We start from the raw sequence: 19729 nt of genomic DNA on the forward strand, positions 1-19729 counted from the left end.
AAAAACAAAAATCCACTAAATATATTTTATATTATTAAACAGAATATTTCCATTTTGATGGAACATCATTATGATAGAAATTACACTCAAGTTTATTTGTGCAGGCCTTGCCGAATCTGCATGGTTTAGGGTGGTAATAGTGGCAGGTGGGGTTGACGCAGTTTGGGTAGAACCTGCACATACTGGGTGGCACCACCGCGGATATTGACTTGTAATTCGCTGCTGGTACTACGTGGGATGCTGGAAATAAAATATTTTATTAATTGAATGCTTGTAATTTTTATAACATTACAAATCGTTTATTTTTAGTATATTTTTTCTGTTGTTATTAATATTTTTCATTTGCATGTTAAAAGTTTAATGTGTGACAGTTGCCTATTGTTAAGATCTTTCGCAATGGTGGCCACACTGTAATTTATTTCTAAGTTATAATATCTTAAGTTTCAATCTTGTTGATATATAAATAAAAAGTATCAATATATATTACTTTATGGTTAGTGTACTTCGATCGATCAATTTTAGTCCTTGCTAAGATTTTTCTAATTTATTTAAATAATATATTAATAGCCCCTTTTCCATCAGTTTAGTGCACGAAAAATTGCTATGTCTTTAAAATCGTAACTATTTTTTCTTAATGACCAATAATTTAATATAATATTCCAATAATTTAACATATTATATACACTTGAGTTTATAAGAGGAACTTCCTTAATATATCGACACAAACCTAATTTAGATAATTTGATGAAATTAACAAGACCATGAGAATTAAGAATATCTCAATATACCTGTATAATACAGATAACATTTCTCTTCCTATATGGTTTGGCCAAATTTAATGAATCTTACTGGTGGTAGGGCTTTGTGCAAGGTCGTCTGGGTAGGTATCACCCACTCATCAGATATTCCACCGCAAAACCGCATTACTTGATATTGTTGTGTTCCGGTTTGAAGGGTGAGTGAGCCAGTGTAATTACAGGCACAAGGGACATAAAATCTTAGTTCCCAAGGTTGGGGGAGCATTGGCTATGTAAGCGATGGTTGACATTTCTTACAATGCCAATGTCTAATGGCTTTGGTGACCACTTACCATCAGGTGGCCCATATGCTCGTCCGCCTTCCTATTTTATAAAAAAAAAAAATGAAATATTTTTTGTACTTATGGCGTTACCGGGATGTTTATGGGCGCTGGTGAGGACAACCACGTTTTTTTCCTAACGATTTTTTTATTTCATTTTTAAACATTCCTTAACTTTTAGTCTTCCAGCACCTCTCGATAGGTTACTCGTGACTTAATTAAGAGCAGAGATGGCCCAGTGGCAAGAACGCGTGGATCTTAATCAATGATCGTGGGTTCAAATCCGGGCAAGCACCACTAACTTTTCATGTGCTTAATTTGTGATTATAATTCATCTCGTGCTTTACGGTGAAGGAAAACATCGTGAGGAAACCTGCATGTGTCTAATTTCACTGAAATTCTTCCACATGTGTATTCCACCAACCCACATTGGAGCAGCGTGGTCGAATAAGCTCCAAATCTTCTCCACAAAAAGAGGAGAGGAGGCCTATACAGCAGGACTAAATTTATGACGGTATAATTATTAGCTAAATCCATCTGTGGATAACATAATATAGAGATAAGAACGGGCGCAATCACCGAGTAGCGGCGCCGCGGTGGCGAGCGGCTCGGCGGGCGGCTCGGCGGGCGGCGCGTGCGAGTAGCAGCAGCCGCGCCGCGTGCACGCCGCCGCGAACTTGCAGCGCGGGTGCTGGAACGCGCACGACGGGCCGAAGCGGCACAGCGGGAACGAGCGGCACCACACCGCCTTGCGCTCCGCTTGGCTCACTGCAAACATTATGACTATAGTCTCACAAACACAGAGACTAGTTTGTTATGTTCATATTTGTAATATTATTCTGTTATAACCAGGAGTTCAGTCTACATCGGTTTTCACAGTCAATTATTATACATTCGCAATGGACAAAGGAGCTCTGTTTAGAGGTTTCTTATGACTAAATCTCTTAAATTAACTAACAAAATGTGGACATGAATGTTTAAAATTTGTATGTAATCTATTTCTTACTTAAGAGAGTAGTAACTTTAGTTACAAATTTTTGGTTTTCGTTTTACTTAGTATATTTAAAGATAATTACACTTACATGGAGGCAAGTCGTCGTATTTATGGGTATTAGAAGTTGAAGTCAAGGTCACGTGACTATCGCTGCTAGCACTGACCGTTCTCTCTCTCACTCTATCTTTCTCTTTCTTATCAACGTCAAATATTATTGGTGAAGCTTTTCGTTTTTTAACCGGAGGGGAGTCATCAAGTTTGTTTACAGATTCTATTTCCTCTGGGCTTTTTCTCATTTCAATTAAGTCGTGATCTTGTTTGATAATGACTTGAGTGTTGCTTTCTTCGCTCGTATTACTTAACCTTTTTTTTAAAAGACTAATCGAAGTTCCCGTTTCTTTATTGTTTTCTGTTTCGATGCCAGCATCTTTGGTTTGTTTTTGTGTTGCCTTCTGTTCTGGTTTCCCGGTTTCTTTTGCGTCGTCTTCATCTAGGATGCCTTCCGTCAGAAGTTTCTTTGCAAGGAATGCATTCGGATGATAGCCATCCATTGTGACTATGAATTGGGTACCTTTGTCTTTATCAACTGTGGTGTTATGAATTGTGCTGTAACCAATAATAAATTTGACATTAAAAAAACATAAGACATACAAAGCTTTGTTTTTTAAATTTATTAACAAAATTCTGATAAACAAAATTGATAATAATGACTGCCCTGTTAGTACACTTAACCAGCCGGCGCTGATTTCTAGCATTGAGTCATTATGCAGTGGTACTATCATTCTAATAAGAACTTAAATAATTAAACACACATGACCAAGGGGGTCAGAATTAATTATATAATAATAATGAGTTTCCAATATTCTATTGGAAAACCCAATGATATTGGAAATACAGAATCAAACATACTCAAATAGGTAATCTTGATTAATATAGAAATAATTCTATATAAATGAATCCACGTGAGATGTACATATGTAAAATTGTATATTTTGGTTCATGTTATGAAATCTATCATCTTCGGAATTCCTCTGCCGTCCTGTTTATAATAAACTAGCTGACCCGTGCCCACTTCGTTGGACGGTAAACATTTTTACTTGTGATGAAATTATGATTGCGTTTCGGTTAGTACTGAGTGCTATGATTCATTTCCTGACTGTCAAAAGTCGCGTTGGCCACGACATCCGACTACCACGAAAAAGTCTTTTCATTTTTCGGGTTAATATATAGCCTATGACACTCCCAAATAATGTGGCTTTCTATTGGTAAAAGGTTTTTTATAATCGGTTCAGTAGATCCAGAGATTACTCCCTACAACCTCACAAACTTTACATCTTTATAATATTAGTATAGATAATCACTATGATATAACTTACATAGTATCCATGATATTGTCGTCTAGACGGCTCGACGGTCTTTTCCCCTTATTATTAACGTTGTGTATTACTTTAGTTATAGACTGCGGTACAAATTCATCCTCCTTTGTGTTTCTATAACAAGAAAATGTTTATGTTATTATTTTAATAAGGTAAAAAAAGCACAAAAATATGAATATATAATAAAATAAAAGTCATAAGACAAAAATGTCAGTTTAAAAAAAAAGGGTTTTTTTAAATAAAATACTAAATGTATACAGTACATAAATTCAGTTATAACAAAAGAAACGATAAAAACTTGCAATTTAACAATAAAAAAATTAAAGCTGAGAGGATCGATATTTTTTTTTTGGTTAAATCACGCTGCTTCGCGTTTACAATAGATAGAAATAAATAAATGACATACTTTGAGCTCATGTTGTCTCCTTCGTTGTCTATATCGCGCAAGCTAACAGCATCTCCCCGACTGTCCGAGTGTGTGTCACCGGGCACTTGTATGACAATTTTCTGATTTTCCATACAACGCCGCATCGGCAGCACCAGCGCACGCTTTATCTTCTGCGACCCGTGTTCTATTTTCGGCGGGATCTGCATTCAATTATTTACGTAATATAAAGGATAAGAGAATGCTCGTCATAGACAAGAATCCATTATGAGGAGTTACTTCGGCCTCGCGGTGTTACAGATATCAAAATGCGTATGTTTATTGTGACAAAAATATTTCATACGAACTTTTACTCTCCACGCGCCCAAAGAAGTTTCACAAAAATATAATATCGTGATACCAAGTATATTTGGTCGGAGGGTTTCCCGAAAGCCCGCCCAGTCAATACATATTAAACCTTAGAATTACGTCGCTTACTATAGACACGAGGGACGTAACTCATCAATTCCCACGGTTATAACGCAGCGACGACGTGAGGGATGGTTAATATTTTTTCAGTGACAATACGAGTGGCGGCGACTAGTCACCGACGGGGGCTCGTTTAGCTCACGATAACCGGTGGGTACTCACGTTGAGCAGGCTCTTGTGCGCGTCGGCGACGGCCCGCAGCAGCAGGCTGGAGGCGGGCGCGCCCACGCGGGGCCGCGGCCGCACGCGCCCCACGGACGCGCCGCGCCGGCCCAGCGCCGACACCCTGCGCGCGACACGACATTAGATACCACGTTTTGTTCGACGCTTCGGTCTCTTATATCTTATATAGACCAGCGTTTGACCCTGCCTGATGTACCGTCGACCCGTCTAGGATGAAGCACGCCTAGAAGAAACCTGTTTACCCTGGATTTGAAGACCCCAAAGTTGTCCCTACCAGGAATTATAGACTTAGGCAAAGTATTCCACAGTTTCGCATGCGCAGTGTCTCGTGCCCTTTTCCGGTTTATTTGGAAAAGCCAATATACAGGTTTATTTGCATACATTAGCAACCTCGCAGGGTTACATTACTGACACCATAAACAACAATATTTTTTTCTATTAATTTTGACTAAAACAGTTGTTTACAACATTTGAGAGTAGGTACCATAGCACACCATGATGTGACGTAGGTCCTGACTATTAAATAGAGATGTAAAGAGTGTCAAAGAAAATTAAAATGTGTAGTGATTATGTGTGTGTGTGTTCAGACCTTTTAAAGAAAGAAACATCAATATACAAACACAATTGGACAAACTACGAACGAACACATTCCTAAGTTACAGCCAAAACACCATTACAGACGACATTATAATTATGAGTATTGATTAAAAAAATAAAGCATAGTGTAATGTATGTGAATATTGCCGACACTGGCAATTAATAAATTGTGTTCTATTGTATTGACATAAGTTTAGAATGAGCCCGTTTTTTGTAATAAATAGTAATGGCGAATATGTATTATTTCTCTAAATACAATAGATATAAAAGATAAGCATTGAAAAAAAAATACCAATATCAAAATAAACAGTTACCAAATAGTGCTTTCTACTCTCAGCCCTACTTGGTAACCACCAGTTATTATATTGCTTAGCATACTTTATATTGTTTTGTTCCAATTTGAAAGATAAGTTAATGTCAGATGGTTGATATTTCTTTCAATGCATTTTCTACGGACAAAGGTAATAACTTATTCAGATTTCCATTTGCACGTTTCCTACTAAAAAAACAACACCAATATGCTTACTTTGAAGTGAGTCTCTTCGATGTGGGCTCTTTTTCATGGTTTTCCTCAGACACTGAGGGTTTCTTTTGTGAGTCACTCTGGCTTCCTATTCTCCTTGAAGATCTGGGCTTTGGTCGAGATTCAATATCCTTTTCGGGTGTAAATCTGAAAATTTTATAAAACACATTATAACAATCAATTGCAAGCAAATTTTTAACTGCGGTCACTGCATCTCTTGTCTGAGAAGTCTGGTTATTTATGAATGACGATAAATATCAATCAATTACAGTCGATATATTATAAATACTACTCCGGTCGCGGGACAAGATATATTTCATACGCCACGTTGACGCGTCTAAGCTTGTCTCTATCACTCGCTTAAGCAAATATTCCTATCTCATTCGCATAGGTGAATTCGTTTATAATTTATATGACAGGCGAAACATATGACAGTTCCTCAGGATTTTTCCAGTTATTTTTTAACAAACAATAATAATAATATAAATAAGTAGGTAGGTTCAACACCGGCAATAACGCTTTATCAGGGTAGAACGAGATTGTCTTTGGGCGCCCCTTAGCTCCACCACACTATTAGCGCCTTTCGAGCCTTGGCTCCTGCAATAACGGATGCTTAAATCATATCTCTACCACTTTTCTAGAAATAGACACGTGACTCTGATTATTAGTTTCCACCGTGCCGCTCTGTGAATCTCACAATAAGATACAATATTTTATTTTGAGCTTTTATTGTCTACTATTTTCGTGCCACTTACTAACTGACGCCCAGAGCGACTGCTCCTTTCGCTCTATCACGGGGCTGGCGTAGGGTTAAAGTTTTAGCATATTTTGGTAAATTTTGGTCAATTTATGCATAGAATCGTTAAGTATACAATAAAATGTATAAAACGACGAATGTTCTATCGAAATAAAATACTGTACTGGTAGAGCTTTGTGCAAGCTCGTCTGGGTAGGTACCACCTACTCATCAGATATTCTACCGGAAAACAGCAGTACTTGGTATTGTTGTGTTCCGGTTTGCAGGGTGAGTGAGCCAGTGTAATTACAAGCACAAGGGATATAACATCTTAGTTCCCAAGGTTGGTGGCATATTGGTGATGTAAATAATGGTCAACATTTCTTACAGTGCCAATGTTTATGGGCGTTGGTGACCACTTACCATCAGGGAGCCCATATGCTCGTCCGCCTTCCTATTCTTTTTGTTACTAAAATAATCTATTTTATTTTTTTAAATACATCCATGATAATACACCTATCTGTGTTAATAAATGACATTTTTTTTGCAATACCTAACCGAAAACACATCTGTACTATTACACAAGAAGATGCAGCATGTTTCGGAGGTTTTGGTATATAATATAATTATATAAGTAGCAGTTTCACCCGATTTAATTTAGACTATTGACGAAACAATCGAGAATGTAACGTTATGTTGTAAATAAATAGAAGATGTATATTTGGATTCCCTTCTACCGTTTGGAACCCATAATACTCTGTTTATTATGGCAATCGATATATGTAAATATGTACCTATTATAGATCGTATATATGTACCTATATTAAAAATAAATATAAGTAAACTATAATAATGACTTAAAATTGTCGATAACCTCAAGTTAGTGTCGAATGTAAACCTTATTAACGAAAAACATTTTCTTACTACCTTAAAGGAGTTTGTAATTAACAACCTTTCAGGACTCTCTGCTTTTTTTGTCGATTCTTTTTCTTTGACTTCCTGAACTGGTACATCACGTGCACCCAATCTCTCGCGGATCGGTCTTTTAGGTAGATTCAATTCTATCTGGGGCAGGGTTTCTGGTTCTTTATCTGTGTCCTTTGGTTTTTGGATCTCTGGTATGGGTTTTTGGATGGGATAGAGTGTTTTATTAGTACTTAATGGGGGGGTAACCGGCGGTGGCTGAGATATTTCCTGAAACAATACATTTAACACAAAATTTTATTTGTTTAATAGCTCCTTAATTTATTTTATATTATGAATAACTTGCTTATAAATATTACAACTATGTTTATAGGTGGAAGAGTGCCGAGATAGTCCAGTTGTTTGTTTCATGTGAACCATAACCAAGGATTCCAGCCCGGGCAAACGTCACTGATTTTTCAGGTGCGTAATAAAAATGCATCTAGTGCTCGGCTTGCATAAAAACATAGTAAAGAATACAGTATCCTTCTGATGATAATATGTGTATCCATCAAGCAGCATTGCAGCAGCATGGTGTAATAAGCTCCAAACTTTTTCCTCAAAAGGAGGCCTAGAGAGAGAGCCTAGAGAGAGAGACCGAAGCATTTATAGACTTCTTACTTTATAGATAAATATTTATGTGACAATAATATGTTATTTAATTTTAAAGTAAGCAATATTTTAATTGGTAGTAGGGCTTTGTGTAAGCCCGTCTATGTATCAACTCATCACTTATTCTACCGCCAAACAGCAATATCTATGGGTACTAAGTGGTCAGCCACATACCATCAGGTAACCCATTTGCCAGTCTGCCTATCTATTTAAAAAAAAAAGTGTATTTTACTTGTTTATATAAAACTACCTGTAAAACATCTTCGGCGAAATCATTCATAAGTTCTTCAGCTTCAGTTCTAATATTCAAAAAATCCTCATCGTCTGACATGGAGTCTAACTGCTCAACCAATTTTTGTCTCAAGCCTTGTATTTTTGCCTCTATCTTATTCATTTCCTGAATATTATCTTCATTATTTGGTTTAGGAGCATTATTAATAATGTTATCTGTATTTTTGTCATTATCTTCTGACTGTGTAGTATCTTCAGACTGTGAAGATATGGTTGCCGGATCAATAATAGGCACTATGGGCCGCTTTATTTCCTTTAAAGCTGTTTTTGTCTCAGTTACTTTTAAATCATCTTTATATGACTCGAGATTTATTCCATGATTCTTCAAAATCTGACCAGCAAATACGTCTGTAATAGATGGTTCAGAATCTTTCTCTATATTCATGAGTAATGGTGGAATATTTGGACGAATCATCTCATGTTTGCTCTTTTTCTTACTTTTACTGGATTTCTTTTCTTCTTTCTTACGCGCCTTTTCTTTTTCTTTTTTCTTTGACTTTTTTGAAGATTCACCCTTTTTTAATTTTACTTTGTCTTTTTTGTCTTTGTCTTTTCTGTCTTTGGACCCTGACCGTTCCTTTTTTTTCTCAAGCTCAGCCTCTAAAATTAAAAAATATTTATCTATGTATTTCTTGGGAAACATACAGCATTGACAACAAAGTAAGTTTTATATTGTATTTAATTATCACCTACTCTTATCAGAAAGCGACTTTTAGCATTGTTTTATTACGAAATGGGACATAACACATATGTTTTGAGCGGGCAAAGAAATGTGGAATTTGATATGGATGTTGTTTAATAAAGAAAAACTTGAAAAACTATTTTCTACTTCTCTCAATTGTATGAAGTTCATTAGCAGAAGTGAACCCAAATATAAATTACAGGTTAATCTTCTAAGAAATCCATTTTCTGTATAATATTTTTGATTGCCATAATAAAAGTATTATGGGTTCCAAACGGTAGAAGCGAATTCCAAATTAGATTGTACATATGAATTATACAAGCGGTTATATGTATTGATATGTTAAAAGTCTCTTCCCTGGCCAAATATGAAACCCAACATACCGTAAGCCTTTGCGATAATTTTATTCACATGACTGTCAAATAGTAAATTATAATCTAAAAGAACTTCTAGCTGTACTCCTAACCTCGATTTTCCTCTTAAATTGGAAATTGTGTAGTCAAATAAAATATAGATAGTTTTATTGTATAATTTGCAAGCAAAATCGTCAGAAGCACATTTATTAAAGTTGAAGTCTTTGCATTTAAAATTTAACTGTATGCTAAAGACTTGTCAATAAATCTTTAACTTACTAAAAATATGAATAAAATGATGATGTTCCCGACCGATTAGCCTGAAGTGCTGGACATATTATAGTGCACAAGTGTGTGCTAAAACAAATATGCACACTCTATTCTCTCACTCTCTTAATCCAATGAGATGGTAATTCGAACCATCCGAAAAAGTTCAGGCACAGGACCAACATATCATCTAACTTTCTAATAAATAAATACCTTCTTTCTTTCCTTCATTGTTTTTATCATTAAATATACTTACTTAATGGAGTCACGGTGACTTCTTGAAGTTTCTTAAGCACTTGGTGTAACCAATTAACAAACATTTCAGTGTTATCTCCGAGGAATAATTGCAAGTCATCCTCCATCTGGGCTCTAGTACGTTTGTTTGCCACCATCACCATCACATAATCAGGAAGCTCATCATCTGGAAATATTGAAACACAATAATTCTAATAATTATCAAGTTAGACATCTTTTTTATGTGCTATTAAAAAAATATGATAGCTAATGGTCATAAATCAAATAAAAAAACACATCATACTATTCAACCAATTGTTGTTGAGTTGCATGAATGTTTCAGATATAATACTATCATTATACACAGGGTAAATATATAAAAAATAAGATGAAATTATGCTTCATGATATTGCGGTGGAGTAATAAGAGAACTGACTGCCTCGTTGGTCCAGTGGCTTGATGTAAGGCCGCAGACCCGGTGGTCCTGGGTTCAATTCGCAGGTCGGGCCAACAAAAAGTTATTGGGTTTTTCTGTCAGAAAATTCTCAGTAGCAGCCCGGAGTCTGGAAGTTGGAAGTGTATACACTCCCGTGCCTCGGAAAGCACGTTAAGCCGTTGGTCCTGCGCCTGAACTCTTTACGGTCGTGTTGGATTGCTGACCCATCAGATTATGAAAGTTAGGGAATAGAGAGTGCACCTGTGTTTGCACACACATTTGTGCACTATAATATCTGCTGCGTAGTTGCCGCCATGGCCGAAATCGGTCTGGAGGACATTATTAATAAGAGAACTATATCCAGATCTTATATGTAACCAACCTAGGTTGCTTTCAAACAATGGTACAGGCTTTTATGAGCATTGATAAAATAGATTTAATAATGAAATGTCTCTTTTTAAATGATGAAAATTGTGTTTCTATTAATATCATAACAGGCAACATATAGTAGATCTTACGTGTATTATGTACAGCTTTATAAATACAGGAAATTGGTATAAACTTACCAACATAACAGCCCAGTTCAGTCAGCTTGGCCTTGATTGCGGACTGAAAGAAAAATATTTCTAATAAAAAAGATTTTAATAGGTAGCTATTGATACAAATATGTCGTAAAATGTACGTTTAACGTATGAGGCGTAGGATAGTAAAAATTAATAAAATCGGGATTAGGTTTGGTTATGGGATTGAAATTTTTATTTATATGCATGTGCACATAATATTTACCCGCATCTTAAGGCCAATTTCGTTGCCGATACCATCCATTTTCGAAGATTTTTATGGACACGTAAAAAAATATATAAACAAACGTAATTAAGTCATCACAAATTTACCATATTTATATAATTAAGTTGTAAACACAACGAAAATCACCACGCGAAATCCTTAAATATAATAAAATAATTAATTTCTATTTCTTTGACCAAGTACAAATATAATTAAAATGTAGCCATTGGCGTTTATATTCATATGACAGCTTTGACATAAGTTTTGCTTTTGACAACCAACAAATTGTTTTGTAGGGTTGCCAGTTGCCATGCAACTTTAAGTTCTTTTGAAAATATCAGCACCTTTGATTTGATTTTATATTTATTCACCCATCTAAAAATATATTAAAAACTAGAAGAACTAGAATGTGGCATTAAATAGTTAAAACGCGGTTTTTATAGATATAAATTAAAGAAATATATCAGTTTGCCGACTAGGTTAAAAATGGTATTAGTATATATTGACGTTTATCTGTACCATACATTCAGAAGCAGCAATTTTACCGAGTACGATTTGAGTCAAGATTTAAGTTAAAAGGGTTTTTAAGAAAGCTTTTTTTCAAACTTAGCGATTTTTATTGAACGAATCTGATATAATTCGTTCAATAAAAATCGCTTCACTTATTGTAAGTATAAAATATGCATTTGTGCAAGCCATACAAGTTCCCCGTCGAAACCCGGGGCGCTAATGAATTGAACTTATATTGCGTTTGAAAATATACTATAAATGTGACTGCAATCTGGCTTTATTTACTGAAAATTTAGTACCCTGCAAGCTTAAATTTAGACTAGCGATATCTCATTCAAACTGATAAAGTCATGTCAGGCTTTTATGGGAGTAGTTACAAATGAACTCCGAAGGCTGCTGAAGTGCACACATCACATTGATTGGTGCTAATTGTAGACAGAGAAACTAATAGACGTATTGACGATTTCCTTCTCACCTACACAAGAAAGAGAATGAAAATCACGTTACAAATGGTTTAGACAGAGATAGAAATATCAAATCTTTAGTCTCTTATCGCGTAGTCTTTTTATCCGTGCAGTGACGGAGAAAGAATACATTTCACTGCCCCTCTCTTTCCCATGGGTGTCGTAAGAGGCGACTAAGGGATATCTGAGCGACCATCTGCTCATCTGTTGGTAGGATGCTAACATCCGCCTGGCTTGTTACCACCATACGCATGGTGAAAAACTCGTGAAGTGGCTTGCAGCCACGTTTCGAGGTCAGCCAGCGTACAGCCAGTGCCCGAGCGAGTATTGCCGCGATGGGTGTTGGTCCAGTGTCCAGTACTGTTGAACCAATGCCGGGGGAAACTGTATTGACCTGCCGGACAGGGAGACCTGAAGAAACGGCTGTTCCGCTGGCCGCCCGTAGCATAGTACAGGGGCCCGAGCGTACCTAACCAACTTGCGAGGCTGCCCCACCAGGCCACGCATAATCTCGGGGTGGACCGTCGTGCCGGTTGGTGACCGGAAGGTGGGGTCCCGGCGGCCACTTCCGGGGGGGTTCGGGAGCCCTTCCGTCCGGCGGATCAGTATATTTTCCTTGTTGGCAACCATTTTGGAAAACACGCCTCCATACTTTGCCCATCCCTATCGTGGCAATACGTCACTCGCTTCAAGTCTCTTTTCCTTATTTTTCCAAATGTTAGCGCAACTAAGAAATAACGATCGTTCAGCGGTGCACACCCCCACCATACCCACACTGTTTGAGGTCAAGTTCTCTAACATCCGAGGACTCCACGCTAACCTCAACGCTATCCACCACCATCTCGAGACAGCGCGGCCAGCAATGTTGTTTCTCACGGAGACGCAAATACTCCGCCCTGCCGACACCAGCTACCTTAACTATCCCGGCTACATGCTTGAAGAATCTTTTAAAGCGAAAGCTGGAGTATGCTTGTTCGTCAGGGCGGATGCTTTTTGTCACCGATGGCGCTGCTTGAAGGACCCCTCTTTCTCCATGTTGGTGGTACGTGTGGACCTGGTTCGTCAGAGTCGAGTCTACGTGTGCCTCTACAGATCCCACAATGGTGACTTGGAGACAAGCCTATTATTTGACCATCTTAGTCGTGTGGCAGATGCTGCGCAAGAGCAGTTTCCTAACGCGGAATTGGAGTTTTTGGGGGATTTTAATGCTCACCATGAATCATGGTTGAAATCCCTCAAAACTGACCATGCTGGAAGAACTGCTCATGCTTTTGCTCTCACACACGACTTGACCCAACTGGTTGATCAGCCCAGAAGGCGCTTGCCCATCAATGTCTGGGATCCTGGATCCCAGACATTGATGGGCAAGCGCCTTCTCTACTGGATCTTCTGCTGACTTCTCACCCGGTGGAATATCAGGTTGTGGTTCAAGCTCCACTTGGTTCTTCGGATCACGGCCTTATATCTACCAAAGTGTCACAGGCCATGCTGCCGCCATCAGCGGTATGCAAACGTCGTGCTTGGCACTATAAGTCGGCAGAATGGGACGGTATGCGCGATTACTATGCGTCGGTCCCTTGGAAGGAACGCTGCTTCAGTGGGAATGACCCGACAGCTAGTGCCGCTGCTGTTGCTGATGAGATCATGTTAGGAATGGAATACTACATTCCTAGCTCAGATCTCATCAATAGGGGTACGCGAAACCGTTGGTTCACTCGTGAATGTGCCGACGCTGTATCATCTAAGCAGGCGGCATATCGCGCGTGGATCAATGGCTGTATTAGCGGGGCATCTAACATTGACTCACTGAAAGCAAACTACAATAAAAATTCCAAGTCCTGTAGGAAGCGGATGCACAGCGCATTGTATAGATTGGTCATGACCTTATTTCGCATCCTAGGGGCTCCCGTAGCTTCTGACGTCTGACCAAGTCTGTGCAAAACAATTTCTGCCAACCTTCGCTGCCACCGCTCAGAAATCCGGACGGATCGCTAGCTCACAGTCCGCAGGAGAAAGCCGACCTCCTGGCTAAACTCTTTGCCGACCACTCTGTGATCGACGATTGTAGTGCGCAGCCACCAACAATACCTTCATGTGGCCACACGATGCTTGACATCAAAATCAGGCAACGTGATGTGCGTGCGGAGCTGCAATCACTTGATATACGGAAAGCTAGCGGTCCTGATGGAATACCAGCCATTGTGCTGAAGAAGTGCGCGGCGGAGCTGTCTCCTGTGTTAAGGCGCCTGTTCCAACTTTCTCTCTCTTCGGGATGTGTGCCGGAGGCTTGGAGAAGAGCTAATGTGCAAGCGGTTCCCAAAAAAGGGGATCGGTCTGACACGGCAAATTATCGACCAATAGCTATCACCTCAGTACTTTGTAAGGTGATGGAACGGATTCTAAACAAGCAACTGATCCATTACCTAGACGATCACTGTCTAATTAATGATAGTCAGTACGGGTTTCGACCAAGACGGTCCACAGGTGATCTTCTAGCGTACGTAACACACCTCTGGGGTGAAGCTATCGACAAGCATGGAGAATCGTTGGCTGTCAGCCTCGATATCTCCAAGGCTTTCGACAGGGTCTGGCACAGCAGTCTTCTCTCCAAGCGACCGGCATATGGTCTGCCTGCTCAGCTATGCACCTGGATTGTCAGCTTCCTACACAAGCGTAGCCTTCGTGTTTTAGTAGATGGTTGCGCTTCACAATTCTATGTAGTGAATGCTGGCGTCCCCCAGGAATCTGTGCTATCTCCCACACTCTTTCTTTTGCATATCAATGATATGCTCTCTCTTGGGAACATACATTGCTATGCAGATGATAGTACAGTGCATGGTGGATACCACGGACGCGCAATGGCTGGGCGGGCGGAAACTGAGGAGAGGCGGGAGAATCTTGCCATTGAACTCGATAGGACGTTAGAGCTCATCGCCAAATGGGGTTCTGATAATCTTGTTGAGTTTAATACCAAGAAAACACAGGTATGCGCTCTCACAGCGAAAAAGTCACCATTTTACCCTCATCCCTCCCTCTGTGGTACACCGCTGATGATACAAAGCAAAATCGCTATGCTGGGGATGGACGTTCGCTGCGACCTTATTCCAAGGGATTACATCGAGGCTATTATAAAAACAGCTTCACGGAAACTCGGACTTCTGAACAAGGTGCGGTGTTTTTTCACGCCACAACAACTGTGCCTGTTATACAAAACACAGGTACGGTCTTGCGTTGAATATTGCTCGCACCTTTGGGATGGCTCCGCTAAGTACCTACTGGAGGCCTTGGACCGGTTGCAGCGACGTGTAGTACGCATTATTGGCGACGTAAAGGTCACAAACACCCTTGAACCTTTACAATTGCGTCGCGAGATAGCAGCACTGAGCGCTTTCTATCGACTGTATCACGGCGAGTGCTCTGAGGAATTATTCTCTCTAATTCCTGCTTCCCCCTTCCTTCTTAAGTCCACGCGAGCTGGTTCTCGATGTCACCGCCTAACTGTGACATCAATTCCATCGCGCACAAAGAAATTTGGCAACTCCTTTCTTTGTCGCACTACCAAAAAATGGAGTTCCTTACCAGCTCACGTGTTCCCCTCCTCTTACAACCCCGGTTCCTTCAAACGAGGCGTGAAGAGGCATCTTGCGGGCCGGCAAGGTGGGGACGGCTAGTACAGATCATTCTTCCCGACTGTACTGGCCGTCGTCGCATTTGGACTCTACTACCACTTACCATCAGGTGGAGTAGAGTCATTTGCCATTCCGGGGCATATATATATAAAAAAAAAGCCAATTTTATCTAGGTCGTCTACTCAAGTAGCGAAACAAACTAAACAATGGGTGCGTTCATTGTTTAATTTTTGTTTATTTTAGAAAACGATTCTAATCCAGTTAAAAGAAAGGGAAACAATCATTATATCATATCGAAGGTTATACAATACGCGTAAGTACGACGGTTTTGTGCCTAATATAATTTGTCGGTGTTGTTTATTTATGCCATAGCATGACGGAACCTTATATTGCATTAAAATCCTGAAGATAATAGTATTTTTCAGTTTTTATCATTCATAACCTATAATTAATTATCATGTAAGTGCTGCAAGCGTCAGCTAAAAAATGTCCCGATTTTCGATAAAAAATATCGACTCGTCGACAATGTAAACAAATAATAAACTATTTATAATTTCCTAATGACATTATTTAACATTCATCATGAATTTATAATATAATTATTCTGCGTCAAGAGGTTAACATAGAAATTTATGTGGCAACTATTCTTTATTAATAATTTAATTGAGTGTTTTAGATTTCAACATTTTTTTTATAGAATAGGAAGGCGGACGAGCATATGAGCCATCTGATGGTAAGTGGTCACCAACGCCCATAGACATTGGCATTGTGAGAAATGTTAACCATTGCTTACATCACCAATGCACCACCAAACTTAGGGAACTAAGATGTTATGTCCTTTGTGCCTGTAATTATACTAACCAACCACATTGGGAACTAAGATCTTATGTCCCTTGTAATATCTTAAGAGAATGCTAATCCAGTACCATATAAAGATGCTGAAGTACTATTGGTAACGGAAACAAAACAACGGTTTTTGGGCATAGTTGGAAAACAAAAAAATATTTAAGTTAAAAAATGTATAATAAATATTGAAAAGTAAAATTTAATAAACTCATTTCGTTTTAATTAAATCCTGAAAACTATTTATCTCCCTAAACAGGGAAAGCAGTTACTATGGCAACATTATATTGACAAACTATCTCTATCTCAATCGCGGCTTCACGGCCCCTTGGTCTATTAGTTTCTCTGTCTACGGTGCTAATGGAGTAGCTGAATGATTTAAATTACCAACGCTGACGATCTCTGTGTATTAACTAATCGAGGCTGTAACTTGAAAGAATAAAAGAATCAGCTTAAATGAAAGTTAAGATGAAATTATTAAGTAATACCGAGGTATGTTGCGATATGCTAAAAAAGCAGCTCTCGAAGAATGAAGCTCCTAATTGACTCCAATGAATGTCGGTTTTGTTGAGTAGGTTCGAGGCTTTGAAGAAATCCAAAGGTGAAACAAGCTAACTATTCTGATCAAAGACAACAACCATGGCATTTATGTCAATAAGACACAATAAACTGCTAGAACGTCTGACAGAAAATGAATCATCCATCCATGGACGGGAAACCTCATGCAGTTATCGATAGATAGATAGAATGAAAAAAATAAGATTTCCACCTTCTGGTTAGCTGGCTGCCACCCGATCAGCTCAAATGTATTTTATATTTTATCGATAAGTTAAATAAAAGAAAATAAAATTTACACTCAGTTCAAATTCATTTATTTAATTATAACAATCTTCGTTATCTTACAGTAATAATTGACAATGAAAAACAAAATAAATAGTATTGTCTAAATTAAATTAACTAGATATTTCATTGTGTCAAATTATTATTCTTAAGATTTAATATGGCATTGTGGTACATATGTTTGTCAAAATAATATTAGTTACATTAGAAAAAAATTAAAACTTAAGTAGAAAATAATTATAATTATGTTCAACAATACTGATATTTGTTCATGAAGTACTCCATAATAAATAAAATATTGCTTCAAAGATATTTTGTTTTTGTCACGATACTTAAACTTATAATGAGCGTCTATTAAATACAATAACAAATATCTTAAATTTTATCCATTCATTGAAGTGTTGATTTAATTTAAAAAAATACAACTGGCAACATCCAAGAAAATATAAAATCTTTGGTCAATACGTATTATTTAAAATTAATTTAATCCAAAATATTTAATATATTGGAATGTGTTGGTTTTTATTCGAGGTATACATTATATTTTGGAATGTATCTTAGGTGTACAATAGTTACATTTTTTTTGTAACTTGAATAATATTTAATACAGATGACCGTGTACCTACAACGAAAACAAATATTTCGAGCACCTTTCAAAAATAGTCAATATACTGAAAATGTGTCTAAATTTTAATTAAAAATATAAATAATAAATTTACTACAACTATCAATAACACTTAACTCTATACATATTTACGGTTAGTTAAAGTGCCTAAGTGTCGCTCCTTAGCAGGACGGATGGGTTGCTAATTAAAAATTATAAATAATTTTAATAAAATGTCTTTTAAATCACGTCATTTTAAGGATGGAGGATATAATGCTATAATAATCTCACTCATGTGCAATTTTAATTAAAAATCTTTGGTAAGTCGTGATAAAGAGCGACCATCAGGTGTCATATTGGTCCAATTCGAATCTCGTGATTTTCATGTTGTGTGATCCAAGCCCGCTGGTAACCGTCTCGTTTCTATGCCCTATACTCGGTAGACTCCCTGTTGACCTTGCAGAGTTCATATTTCGCGACCCTGGCTGTTCTATCTTCCGGTAGGCAGAGATGCCCGAGGGTCGGCTCTCGACTCCCCCAGCGACACTTGGCTTAGAACCGTTCGCGTGTTGCTGAAGCTGTATCCGTGACGCTCGTTCCATTTCTCTAAAAGAATTGGGGACTAGTTATTTGGTGCTTAAATAAGGACATTCTTTGATTAAGAATACACTTGTATTTAGAAGCTAATAACGATTAATAAATAAAACCAACCTCACTAAAGTCGGTTTAGGTTTTAGTTGTATCAATGTTCAATCACATACGGTAGCAATTAAATGTATAATTTTAAAAGAGTAATTTTTAAAGAGTAGGTACAGCTGAAAATGCAATACTATCATAATTACCAAAACCAAAAATATAATTAATAAATATATAACATTTCAGCATATGAATATGTGGGTATTTATTGCGATTTAAATACATAATGTGGCATGCAAACGGAAAGAAAAACGAGCATTAAAGGTGTAAAAGTAAAATACGCTTCTCTGGTTTCATTACATCAGAGAGCATAGTTTTAGCGCGGCATATAAATAGTCAAACCAAGCACCATGACCCAAACGACAATGTGGATGAAAAGCGAGCAATGATACCTTCAGGTTCGTATATAGGAGGCGAGCGCAGAGGTGCGCTCCGGTTTCTTGATGTGGTGGCATGCGGGCGATGAGGGATACGCACCGCTGGTGAGGCCGGACAAGCGCGACAGTGGGCAGCACAGCGCCGCCGCGTACGCCGCGCGATATTGCGCGTTCATTATCACGTAGATGATCGGGTTCACGCATGCGCTCGCGTACAGCAGCAGGTATCCAGCGATGTGGAACACTGGAACGGTTATCAATATTAGATATAATAATACGCTTACATTTTGGTAACAACAATATTACGTAATGTGCTATGAATGGTCCTTGATGCCTGAAAAATAAAGATATTATTATTATGCCCAAAGGTCGTACGGAAGATAGATATTTTATGAACTAATGACGTAATATTAGATTTGTTGCGAGATTAATAAAGTAACAAAACTGGCTTATTACGTTACTAAAAACTGAGTAATAAATAGCGAGTGATCGCTATATATATGTGGATGATGTGAGTATCATTATTTCCAAAATTAAAATAAACGTTATTAATGGAGGCTATATTGGAGGAGATCAATTAGCAAAATTAAAGTAAATATAAATCTACTATCGTTTCGAATTGTAGATTCTGCGGAGAGGAACCAACATGAGAAAAATAATTCAAAGCATTGCTATCTGAAAAAGTAGCTAATGAATGGATGTTATATATCAGCACATAGAGACTTGCAGCGTGCTTTATCACAAGGAAACATATTGATGAGACATACCACTATTAAAGTTTTGTAACAAATTAGCTTAGACG

At 38.0% G+C, this 19729-nt stretch overlaps 2 protein-coding genes across 4 annotated transcripts in view; both read right to left on the bottom strand.

Annotated features, from left to right (window-relative positions):
* Nucleotides 1–11: 11 nt before the first annotated feature.
* LOC126769385 (zinc finger CCCH domain-containing protein 14) lies at nucleotides 12–11219 on the bottom strand. Its single transcript, XM_050488131.1, has 12 exons — nucleotides 10965–11219; nucleotides 10745–10787; nucleotides 9765–9929; nucleotides 8166–8806; nucleotides 7293–7534; nucleotides 5608–5751; nucleotides 4464–4587; nucleotides 3855–4036; nucleotides 3449–3562; nucleotides 2161–2678; nucleotides 1658–1846; nucleotides 12–240 (listed from the first exon to the last, which is right to left on the bottom strand). The coding sequence occupies exons 1-12, from the start codon at nucleotides 11001–11003 to the stop codon at nucleotides 35–37; spliced, it is 2607 nt and encodes an 868-aa protein (XP_050344088.1). The 5' UTR covers nucleotides 11004–11219; the 3' UTR covers nucleotides 12–34.
* A 6093-nt stretch (nucleotides 11220–17312) lies between these two features.
* The window catches only part of LOC126769597 (G-protein coupled receptor moody), a 47983-nt gene continuing 45566 nt past the window's right edge, over nucleotides 17313–19729 (bottom strand). The window contains exons 8-9 of one of the 3 annotated variants that reach the window (XM_050488461.1): nucleotides 19028–19171; nucleotides 17313–18458 (exon numbers count right to left, since the gene is read on the bottom strand). In XM_050488461.1, coding sequence (XP_050344418.1) covers nucleotides 18199–18458; nucleotides 19028–19171 — 404 coding nt within the window. In that variant the 3' untranslated portion in view covers nucleotides 17313–18198. Of the gene's footprint in view, nucleotides 18461–18942; nucleotides 19172–19729 lie in introns of all 3 variants that reach the window. The other 2 variants (XM_050488462.1, XM_050488463.1) reach the window with 2 other exon arrangements.

This window comes from Nymphalis io, chromosome 7, assembly GCF_905147045.1.
Source record: "Nymphalis io chromosome 7, ilAglIoxx1.1, whole genome shotgun sequence".
NCBI lineage: Eukaryota > Metazoa > Arthropoda > Insecta > Lepidoptera > Nymphalidae > Nymphalis > Nymphalis io.

Bases quoted from the DNA above. Each gene is read 5' to 3' on its own strand.
- LOC126769385 (XM_050488131.1), bottom strand. From the start codon at position 11,003: ATGGATGGTATCGGCAACGAAATTGGCCTTAAGATGCGG. The intron at 1,847-2,160 runs GTAAGTGTAATT...TAATGTTTGCAG, and splicing joins ATACGACGACTTGCCTCCAT to TGAGCCAAGCGGAGCGCAAG. The intron at 241-1,657 runs GTGATTGCGCCC...TTTTATTTCCAG, and splicing joins CACCGCGGCGCCGCTACTCG to CATCCCACGTAGTACCAGCA.